We start from the raw sequence: 11,869 nt of genomic DNA, 5'->3' as shown, positions 1-11,869 counted from the left end.
TGAGGGGCTGCCGGTCACAGCTGTCCCAGGAGGGGCTGGCCGGCAGGTGGCTGCGGTGAGAGGGTGGGCTCTGCTGGCTCCCAGGACTTGAGGGACAAGCAGCCTGGCCAGGACACATCAGAGGTCGGTTGGAGGGTACATGGCCGCAGGGCTGGGCTGGACAGCTTTGGGGCCCCTGCTGCCAATGGCTCTGGGACCCCCAGCTCTTAGTCACTTTCTCCTCCTCCTTCAGGGTGGGCCACTGGACCCTGCTGCCTCTGGAACTTTCTTCCCCAAGTTCACGGGGAAGCTGGAGGGGAGCACAAGGAAGCTGAGGACACAGGGTCCTGGTGGGGAGAGGGCAGCTGTCCACCCCGCCCCGCTCCCCTCCGCTGGACAGGACCCTCACCCCGCCTCCCTCCCCTCCAGAAGCCGTGGGAGCTGAGGCTCTGTCTGTAAACAGCATCAGGCAGCTGGGGCCGGGCTCTGAGCAGATTCCCTCAGGGGCTTCCCTGGCTTCCTGCGAGGTACCCTCCGCGGGCCCCACCCCAGGCTCCTGGCAGCCGGGGACTGGGCGGGTGAGTTGCAGCCCGGGTTAGGGAGGCCTGAGCCCATCCATGCTCAAGTCCTCACCCCCCAACCTGGCTCCAATCCAGACAGGTCCCCATCTTCACTTCTGTGACCTCCTGGGGTCCCTCGGGGAAAAGGTCCCCCACTCCATAAGTGGCCTTAAACCACGCAGGCTTCCACGGAGGCTCCGGCCTTTCAGGTGGGTCCCTCCAGGGCCTGGCAGCGCTCCTGCAAATGCTGTAGCCTGTGAGGACAGAGAGGGATGAGAGGCGGACTCTTGGGCTGAGCTCCCCCTCCTGGCCCTGCCCCCACTGCCGCCAGGTCAGCCAGAGGGGATGCTGCACTGTCCCTGCCTGTCCACCCTCCTCCCTCACCTGGTGCCTCGCAGCCCTCCTGTGACTCAGGTGAGGATGCACCACCTGGGGACCCACTGCCCTCGAGAGGCCGGGAGGAGGGGCTCTACTCACTGCCCACGTGTCTCTTCTTCCAGAAGCCATAGACCGCAATCATCATCACAGGCACCGAGAGCAAGGACAGCACCCCCGCCAGCACAGTGGGGTTAGCATCCCAGGGCCTGAGGAGACGGGAGGGAGCGGGATGTGAGCACCAGGTCCCCTCCCCTCCCTCACCCCCCTCCAGCCACATCTTTACACACACACACCACACACACACACACACACACACACACACACACACACACACACGAGAGGAGTCAGGAGAGGGGAACCCTGACAGCCCGCGAGAAGTGATGGCCTCTCTTCCTTGGGGACTCAGCTGCAGGAGAAGGCCGTGAGGCGTGAGGCACGGGGGGTTCAGGGGAGGACATCCCTAGGTGGAGGGGAGCATCTCTCCACTTTCGCACTCTTCCTCCATTTCCCCCCAAATCTGCTCATGGTTGAGGACAGGACTCTAAGAGACTCCCACTGGTGACAGAAGAGACCAGGGTTCTTACTCTCCTCATGGTAACAGGGGTGCTGGTCCCACCCCCGTCCTCTGTGTCAGAGGCTGGAGGTGCCCGGCCTGTATTCTTGGCCGTGTCACTTCCATGTACACCAGCCCATTTACTTTTTTGTTGTTTGTTTAGCCAGAGGATTTTCTCTTGTCACTGGTGCCCTCCATGCCACACATGGCCGGCAGCCCTCTACCGATGACCAACAGGAGCGGGAATATAAACACGCCAGCTCCCTGGCGCCCCAGGTGGCTGCTGGACCCTGGCACCCAGAGTCCCCGGTGGGACCGAGCTCCACTGCCCACAGAGGCCGCCCTGGCTCAGCTCTCTGCAGCCGCCTTCCCCTCCGTCTCACTTTCCCGTGCTCTCCCCACGTCCTGGTCTCAGAGTCTGCATCCGGGGAACCCAGATTAAACCATCCCCATTTCCCACTCCCCAAGCCACCTCCTTGCCCTGTCCCCACCCTCTGCATCCACAGAGCCTCGTGCTGACCCCTCCCCTGCCCTCATTTCCCACTGCCCTGCTTTATGTCCTGTGTGTCACTTCTCCATATCAGCTCCCAGCCTCCCACCTCCCATTCAACAAGCCAGCCCGAACTTCAGCAAGGAGTGGAGGTCGGCTGTGACATGTGCACCGTGAGGTCTGTTCAGGCACCAAGAACTGTTGCCATGCCTGATAGCATGTCACTCAACCCCCTGGCCCACGGGTACCTGATGGGGGATAATTTGTTGAGGAGCGATCTGCTGGTGTGGCACATTCTCATGGTGGGCGATGTGGGGCGCAGTGGCCTGGCCTTGGCAGAGACAAATGCGGGAGCTGCCGAGGAGGCTCTGGCATTGCTGGGAGACACAGTCACTGTCTGGGCCTTGCTCCTCGTGGGCCCCGGGGTGGAGGGGCTGGTGAAGCTGTAGCCTGTCACGGAGCTCAGCCTGATGGTCCCCGAGGCAGTGGAGGGCAAGAGCCTGGCCAAGGTGAGGACTCCAGGCGTGAGCATCCTGACGCTGGTGGTGAAGGGGGCCCCCGGGCCTGAGGTGGAGGCGTGGCCCGTTGTGACGACAACTCCACTCTTGAGGATGCCGGCCAGCTGTGTGAAAGGAGTGTTTCTCTCGGCTGTGGGGACTGAAGACCAGACAGGGAGGAACTTTAGACGAGTTAGGGGCGGGTGCTGCGAGCAGATCCCAGCAGCCCAGATGGCTGCCTGGATGCCGGGGTGGGGCCTGTCCTATTTCCCCTCCTGACCTGGGGCCTAGGATCTGCTCTGCTGAGTGACCAGGTGTGTTTCCTCGGAGGGTGATGTGAGGAGGAAGTAGCCCAGTAAAGAAGGAAGAGACTTTTAGTCTCTTCAGCCTCCCTGCCAGGCCTTTGGGGCCCAGAGGACTCGCCTCTCCCCATGCCCCTCTGTCTTGTCACTTCTAGACCCTCCTTATTTCTGTGGGTCAAAGAGATTCCTCTGCTGTGATGTTGGACAGGGTCTGTCCAGCTGCTCCATCATTGGTGATGGGAAGCAGAGATGAGGACAAGGAAGCATCGGGGGCCTAGATTCCAAAGGATGATGCAAGCGGCGGGTCAGACACCTCCCTTGGGGCTTTCTAAGGACACCAGTCATGCTATCCTCACCCACCAACCCAGTCCCTTCCCTGCCCGTTTTCTAGAGGAAGGTTGGCGTTTGGATGGTGGGGGAGAAGGGACTTGTAATGCTGGAGTGCAATTCTAGAGGGTAGTGTTGGGTCTTTCTCTGCAGGGAACAAGAAACTTGGAGAGAGATGGCAGGGGATAGAGAGGGCTGCGGCATCCCACAGTTGTGTTTGACGAGGATGCGTTCCTGAGGTCCAGGTGGTCAGCACAGAAGATACCCTTTTTTCTGGGCAAGGGAACCCAGAGCAAGCGGTATTGGTGAGGATGGGCATAGAGGAAGGACTGACCTGGAGCCAGCTCTCCCACATCATCCTGCTCTGCAGTGGGCAGACCCTCAAAAGACCCTGCAAAGAACTCACATGGAGGTGCCCTGGGAGAGCCAGCATGTGGACACTCACTTCATAGAGGCTCTCAAAGGTTGGGCAGAAAAGGAGTGGAATCCAACACTAACAGGGTCAGTGAAGTCAAAGCCTTCGTTCCTGCCCCAAGGAGTTGGCAGGGGGAAGACAAGAAAAGGTGACTAAGAGGAACCCCCCTTCCCCACCTCCAGAGAGGAAGGAGAAAGAGTTAGACTTCTCCCATTTCAGGTGCCCTGGCCCATGAAACCTGTCTTCAAGGGGGGGTAGAAGAGCGCATATATTGCTAGAAGATTCTGGTTTTAATTGGGCTGAGGATTTTTTATTTGCTAATGACTGAAAAGAAATGCATAGCTAGAATCTCCTGAAATTGTCATTGAGAGATGCAAGTTGAGATTTGACATAATACAATGGTGGGGGTGGGAGGGATATGCTGAGAAAAACAAAACTATTTCATGTTTGTATCCTTATAAATTGAGACTTCAGTAAACTGGTTTCAGCTACTTCCCTGGGTCTAAGTCGGAACTAGAGAGAGGAGGAGTGAGATGGGGCTCCACATCTGAGAGACAGCAGGCTCCCCAGTTCAGACTCAACAGAAGAATGGGACGCAGGTGGGTCAGGGACCAGCGAAGGGTGGGTAATGAATTCCATCATCGTTGGCTACTTTTTCAGGCTCTTTCACTGGCCCCTCACCCTCTCCTATGTACAAACGTGGGAGGGCCATGGGACTAGGTTCTTGGCCCTCCTTCTTTGTTTTCTACACTTAAGGGAGAGCTTTTATATCTCCTTGAATTTCTAAGAACTTTATTGAGATATAATTTACATCTCATGTAACAATTCCATTTAGTGTCAATTTCCATGATTTTTAGTATACTCACAGTCATGCATGTGGTTATATTTTTGGTATAACCACAGGCAATTTAAGAAGTTTCATCATCTCAAAAAGAAACCCCTCACCCTGTAGCCATTATCCCTCAGCCCTAAGCATCCACCAACCTATTTTCTATCTCTATAGATTTCTCTAATCCCCTTGACTTTAAACTGTCTTTACAGAGACACTTCCCAGCCTCTCACATGAGCTTCAGGCGGATACATCAACTGCCTGCTTCATTTCTCCATGTGAGGTTCCGGGAGGTATCTTAATAATGGTCATGGGACACAATAGAGCTCTTCACCTTTCTCCTCCAAACTAGCTCCCCTACCCAGTGCACAGTCCCGCCATCCACCTTGCTGAGGAAATGGAACACCTTGGAGTCATTCTTGATTTTTCACTTTTGCTCAACTCCCACATGAGCAAATCCTGTCTTGCCTCAAAAAACGCACAGGGTGGGCAGGAGTCTGACCATGGTCGATTTGAGCCCCTCCTCTTTTGTCCATCTCCAGGGACCACATACTACTCCAAGACACTGTCATTTCCAGCCAGGACACCCACATGCTTTTACCCTCCACAGTCCCTCCTCCACACAGCAACCAGTATTGTCTTAAAGACACACACAACACACCCCACTAAGCTCTCCAGTAGCTATTATACTTAGAATAAAACTCAAACTCCTTCATCATGGACTTCAGGGCTTCTGTTTGACTCTCCAACCTCATCTCCTATCATTCTGCCCCACACTCAATATGGACCTGTCTATAAGGTAGGCCTGCCTTATACAGCCCTCACTCCTTCTCACCTTGGGGCCTTTGCACATGCATTGCCCCCCGCAAGAAAAGACCTTTGGAGCACCCCCATTTCAACAACGTTAGAAAGCTCTCATCATTTAGGGCTCCGCTTGATGTCATCTGCTCAAGGAGGTCAAGGCTGGGACTTCAGCAGCTCCCCCCACCACTGAGTTGGGAGGGACTAGGTCTGCAAGGGAGGGCAGTTGTGGGTGATCAGGACAGCAGGGGAGGGCTGGTTTATCACGTTCTTTTATTTTCTTAAGAACATCTATTGTTATCTGCAATTATTGTCTGATGATATACTATTGCCTGTCATCTCCCACAGGGCAGAATTTTTTAAAAATATTTTTTATTGATTTCAGAAAGGAAGGGAAAGGAAGAGAGAGGTAGAAACATCAATGATGAGAGAATCATTGATCGCCTGCCTCCTGCATCCCCCCTATTGGGGACTGAGTCCGAAACCTGGGCATGTGCCCTGACCGGGAATCGTACAGTGATCTCCTGGTTCATAAGTCAATGCTCAACCATTGAGCCATGCCTGCTGAGCGAGTTGTGTCTGTTTTTGCTCACCATTGTATACTCAGAGCCTAGAATAGTGGCCAGCATATAATTAGGACTCAATGAATATTTACTAAACTGAAGAAAACAAAGCACAGAGTCCTGAGTTCGAATCTCTGCCACTAGCTGGCCCTGCTGTCTTAGACAAGGTCAGAGCCACAGAGGAGTTTTTAGATCTCATTTTTTTTTGTCTATAAAATGGTGACAATAATGTTCATGAAGATGTGTGAAGAACTGTGAGAACCCTACTGTGCAGCGTGCCCACTGATGGATTATTATTCTTGGTACATCCAATGTTAGTGCAGGGCAGAGCAAGGGGGACACCCCCACCCTCCTGGTGCCCCAGCAGGCCTGCTCACCTGGAGACACTTCCAGCTGGAAGCCCATCAGAGGGTAGAGGGTCCCGGAGCTGTTGCGCATGCACCAGTACCGACCTGAGTCCTGGCGCCTGAGGGCCACCATGGTGATGTTGACCACCTTGGCTTTGGCATCGTCCTGTAGCAGGTAGCGCGGCCCTGGCGCCCAGACCCGGGTAAACCCAGGCTCACACTTCTTCCTCCTGATTTTGCACCAAACTTTGCCCTCCACATGTTTCTTGCGGTTCTTGTAGGAGCACTGCACAGACAGAGTCTCCCCTTCAAAGTGCTGCACTTTGGAGTACACGTTCTCGGCGGGGACACCTGGGGAGACATGGCATGTTGAGCAAGGCCCAGCAAGGGGGGGGGGGGTGGCATTGTGAAACTTGGAGGGAGAGGAGGTGGGTATTGCCCTGCCGACATGGGACTCATGGTCCCAGGGAGAAGCAGCCCTTCTCTGAGGGAGCTTCCCAGTCTGAGGGGGCAGATGCAGGCCCTGCCTTCAGGGAGCCCCCATCAGACACAGCCCCTTCTTCATGGTATTTTCCAGTCTGAGGGAAACATGGCAAGCCCCATGTCCAGAGTCTTGTGGGAAAGACCCAGGACGTGTCCTCAATAAGAGACACACAGATGCAAGCACAAGTCATCAGGTTATGACATTCCAGAGCACAATAACGTAAGTAGAAAGAAGATACAACCTTAAGTTGTGAAAACATTAAGAGTAGTTATTTATTTTACAAACTAGAGGTCCAGTGCACGAACTTGTGCACATTGAAATGAGATTAATTATAAGAAATATTTTAATATCTCTATTTGCCCTTTCTCTATAATAAAAGTGTCAACCAAATTCACAATCGACAATGACAGATGGAAACACACACATGCAATTGGTGCCAGCAAGAGTTTTACATATATAGATAAACTTGCTTAATTAGACCTGCTTTCTGATTTAGCTAAACTTTTTCCAGCCCAGTGAAGTCCCCCAACTTCTATTTCAGGTAATTGTCAGCAACACAGCAGTAAACATCAACATGAAGCAGATTATTATTGTAGGTCACACAGGGAGAACAAAGGGTGAAATGTTTAACTGTAGCAGTGTTTGACTATATTCTGCGCAGTGAGAAAACCTTCATTTTCAAGTTCCACCATTTTTTACTTCTTTTCAGTCATGTCAAGTTTCTAAACTTTTTCATCTCCATTTTCTGACTAATAAAAAGAAAATAGGATTCTACCGAGTCTCTTATCTACCTACTCCAGGACTTCTGTAAGGATCAAATGAGATGAGGCACATGAAAACACTTCACAGACATTTGGTTAAAGTGTAAAATGTTTGCACCTGGCTATAAAGCAAGTCGTGTTCCTGGGCTGAAGAAACTCCAAGGAGGCTAGTCGCTAGGGAGAGGAAGCTGAGTGTTGCTACATGACGTCATTACCCAGCACCACAGCCACTATTTTGGTCTGGGCTGTGGGCCGCATTTTGCGCCATGAGGTCTCGGCAGCATTGGCTGCGATTTGGTGAGCTGTCCCTCTGGGTGATGGCGGGGCCTGTGTCCCACTTGGGAGAAGTGTTGCTTTATTGGCACCAAGCCATTTCTTTGTAAATGGCCAGTGCGCGTCACAGTAGCTCCTGCATTGAGCATCTGTCCCCTGGTGGTCAGTGCACATCATAGTGACCGGATGGATGGTCAGAGGGACACTTAGCATATTAGCCTTTTATATATATACTAGAGGCCCGGTGCACAAAATTCGTTCACGGGGGGGTGTGTCCCTCAGCCCAGCCTGTACCCTCTCCAATCTGGGACCCCTCAAGGGATGTCCGACTGCCCGTTTAGGCCCAAGGATTGGGCCTAAACGGGCAGTCGGACATCCCTCTCACAATCCAGGACTGTTGGCTCCCAACTGCTTGCCTACTTGCCTTCCTGATTGCCCCTAACTGCTTCTGCCTGCCAGCCTGATCACCCCCTAACCACTCCCCTGCCAGCCTGATTGATGCCTAACTGCTCCCCTGCCAGCCTGATTGCCCCTAACTGCCCTCCCCTGCAGGCTTGGTCACCCCTAACTGCCCTCCCCTGAAGGCCTGGTCACCCCAAACTGCCCTCCCCTGCAGGCCTGGTCCCCCTCAACTGCTCTCCCCTACAGGCCTGGGTCCCCCCCAACTGCCCTTCCCTGCAGGCCCGGTCACCCCCAACTTCCCTCCTCTGCTAGCCTGGTCACCCCTAACTGCCCTCCCCTGCAGGCTTGATTGCCCCCAACTGCCCTCCCTTGCAGGCCTGGTCCCTCCCAACTGCCCTCCCCTGCTGTCCTGATCACCCACAACTGCCCTCCCTTGCAGACCTAGTCCCTCCCAACTGCCCTCCCCTGCTGGCCATCTTGTGCCCACATGGGGGAAGCCATCTTTGACCACATGGGGGCAGCCATCTTGTGTGTTGGAGTGATGGTCAATTTGCATATTACTCTTTTATTAGATAGGATAGATAGGTTCACTATAGACATCTTTTAAATAGCAAGGTGTCTTGGTTCATTCTAGGTGGTGTTTAACTTTAAAATATCCTAGCTACATAAAACCCATAGATTAAATATGCCCCAAAGTGCATAGAGCCCTGGCCAGTGTGGCTCAGTTGGTTGTGCATCATCCATGCAACAAGTGGTTGTAGGTTCGATTCCCGGTCAGGGCAGGTACCAGGGTTATGAGCTCAATCCCCAGTAGGGGACGTACAGGAGGCAATTGATCAATGTTTCTCTCTCATTGATGTTTTTTTTCTCTCTCTCCCTCTCCCTTCCTCTCTCTCTCTCAGGTAAAAATCAATAAATAAATAATGCTTAGAAACTCCCACCAGAGTGCAAGCCAGAGAATTCTACAGTTATCCTCTCTTCACTTCCAGCATGTCACACACTGTGCCTAGGCATGAGATGTGGTCTTTATGATCCACGGTCTGGTGGGGAGAGAATAGGACTAAGTCAGATGTGTTGAGTCAGGGGACAGGAAAAAGAGCAAGCTGGGGTGGGGTCCCTCCACCCCTCTGCCTGCTGTAAGCTCAGCACTTGCCCCTTAACACCCCCAGAGCCTTCTGCAAACAAGCACAAATACACAAGTTACTCCCAGTAGGACAGAACAGAGCACACATTTGGAGTCTAAATAAACATGGTTAAAACTCTGATTCTACCACGTGAGCAGATCAGGTTGGTTATGAGAACTATGCCCTAGGACAGTGCCTTAAATACAGTAGGTGCTCAATGAATGCTTCCTTGAGTTGCTCCAGATTTCTCTAGGGCTATGATAACCAAGGGCCTGGCACCCAAGACATCTGCCTCAGTTTCCAACCCAGCTGCCACAGTAGTTAAGGCTGGGAATAAGGTAACACACACCATCTCTGAATATCACTTTGTCCCACGCAAATTAACACAGTGACCCAACTCAATTATATGGTAGGTGGGAGGTTTGGGGGCCCCAGGATGGCTCAGCACAGGAGACACTCTTCTGCCCTGGCAGAAGGGGGGGCCTCCCTGGGGGAGGTGCCTGGATGGGGTGACCTTGGAAAGGGTCTCCAGGGTACTGAGTTCATTGGTGTCCACCTTCCACCCCTCTCCCAGACGGTGAGGAGTAGGTTTTGCCAACCCCTTCCATTCCCAGAACTGAGCAGGAAGTGGTAACTTGGTTGCCATGGCAATGAGGGAGGCAGGATTGGGTGAGCACCCACCTTAAGGAACTTTGGTGCCTGTGGGTGGGGAAGCCCTCAGGGATTGCTTTCCCTCGGGACAGGGGGCGGTGGCATCAGCATTCTGAGAAAAAGCGAGTTCAAAGCACACACACGCATGATGCAATGATTCCAGTAACAGCCAACAAGGCTTTCCTGACCGAGGCCAGGGCCACGGCTTTCTGAATGAGGAACTTGCGTGTGCCCGGTCAGAGGTCCCAAGGGAGCCCTGCAGAGCGGGTCTGAGCTCAGCAGACCTGGGGCAGCTTTGCCTGAAGCCAGGTATTAGGGTGGGACCTTCTCGTTGGTCTCTAGTAAGGAGCTCCTTAGGCTAGCCCAAGCTCCCCCTCTCCTCCTCCAACTCCACAAAATATTATACAAGGTCATTGGGCAAGAAAAAGCCAGGTGGGAGGGTCCAGCAAAAGGCCGTTCCCACCCCCTTGGAGCCCCCACCTTCTCACCTGAGACGCAGCCCTGGAGCCACAGCAGGAGCAGCAGCAGGAGCAGCGTGGGAGCCATGGCTCCATCCAGCTGCGGACAGTCACAGGCCAGAGGGGCCGACACCTGGGGCCCAAGGTCAGGGCCCCTGGAAGGTGCAGGATGGACCCCTTGGGTCAGCCAGGGGAGAACCTGGGCTTCTAAACGTGAACTTGCCCATTTAGGGAAGTGAGGAAGTCACGGGACCGCTGTGACCAGCAGACCGCAGGAGCCCGCAGAGCCTGGGAGGGCGGTGCCGCAGCTGTTTCCGCCCCTCTTCCTCGAAACTTCAGGCAGCTGTGGCTGCACCACCCAGCCTGGGCCCCCAGCCCAGGGAGGACTCATGCTCTCTGGATTCCATCCTGGAAACTGGTCCAATAGTCGTGCTTCCTATTCTGAGAAGAGAGGCTGGTGTGAAGTTTCTAGAACCTCAGGTACAGACTTCCCTGGAATGCTCTGGGCTAACACCCAGGGGTAGGGCTTATGTGGCCAGGGCCAGGCATCAGGCATCTTGGACATTGCATTTTTCACAAACACATTCAAAGGAGGTTCTTATAAACTCACATTCATTCATTCATTCATCCCTGCTGGATGCATTCATTCTGGTTCTCTCTCTCTCTCTCTCTCTCTCTCTCTCTCTCTCTCTCTCTCTCTCTCTGACTCCTGGCTGGTCAGATCAGAACTGTCACTCCCGCTTACACTTACAAATAACCTACATGCTCAAATGCAGTCTTATTTTTGTCACGATTAGAGTGACAGGAAAAAAATTCTAAAACTCAGAGCCTAAGCTTTGGGTTCAGGGAGGGGCCTCTGTACCCTCACACGTGGGGGCACATGCACACACACACTCACACATACATTCACACACATACACACACTCACATCCATACACACACTCACATATACACACTCACATACACAACATGAACACACAAACAAGCTGCCTTTCCTTTTCGCTACATGTCTCCCTGCCTACCCTTCTCTCTACCTGTCCCATCCTGCCTACTCACCCACCAGCTCTCAGGAGACTCCTGCTCCCTCTTGCAGGCCTCCTAAAGCAACCTTCCCCCCACCGCCTCCCCAGAAGCCACACCCCCAGCCCCTTCTCCCCCAGCTCTGGCCCCAGCCTGCACACAGGCAAGCCCACTCCACTTCCTCCGCTCAACCCTATCTCACCGGTACAGCCACCCAGCTCCAGCTATAATGACCCAGCATTTGGCCAAGACCCCGCCCTTCACCTAGTCCCCAGGGCTGAGAATCAAAGGCCACACTACTGACAGCCAGGAGCTGTGTCATCTGCTCCTTCGGGTGTGAGCCCAGGACGATGCGTGCTCCCCCACTCACCTGTGCCAACTTCCTTCCCCTTTGATGGGATCAGAGCAAGAAGCCTCCAGTTTGCATGCCAGACACAGTCTGGAACTGAGTTTGAGCCTCCAAGTCCCAAACCAAGGAATTTCTTATATTTGCTGACCCCAAACTTTTAGTCTCTTAACTTGCTCGTTGGTTCATTCCTTCATTTGTCTGTCCTAACAGTCTTACGTGCAATGGTGGTGCCAGGCGTGGGGTAGAGGAAGGAGACCCCGTTCAGCTCCCAGAAGACCTGTCATGCTTTCCTCAGCCGCCCTTCCT

General features: G+C 53.6%; 1 protein-coding gene across 1 annotated transcript; it reads right to left on the bottom strand.

Moving 5' to 3' along the window:
* Positions 1-608: 608 nt before the first annotated feature.
* Positions 609-10,282, bottom strand: TREML2 (triggering receptor expressed on myeloid cells like 2; the record flags this gene model as incomplete). Its single annotated transcript, XM_080664173.1, has 5 exons — positions 609-793; positions 1,017-1,123; positions 2,209-2,617; positions 6,072-6,392; positions 10,225-10,282. The coding sequence occupies 5 exons, from the start codon at positions 10,280-10,282 to the stop codon at positions 609-611; spliced, it is 1,080 nt and encodes a 359-aa protein (XP_080520299.1).
* Positions 10,283-11,869: the final 1,587 nt, after the last annotated feature.

The sequence above is a fragment of the Plecotus auritus genome, assembly GCF_963455305.1.
Source record: "Plecotus auritus genome assembly, chromosome: 4".
Taxonomy (NCBI): Eukaryota; Metazoa; Chordata; class Mammalia; order Chiroptera; family Vespertilionidae; genus Plecotus; species Plecotus auritus.
Note: the sequence above shows the minus strand (reverse complement) of the source record. Positions and strands in the feature narration are given on the sequence as shown.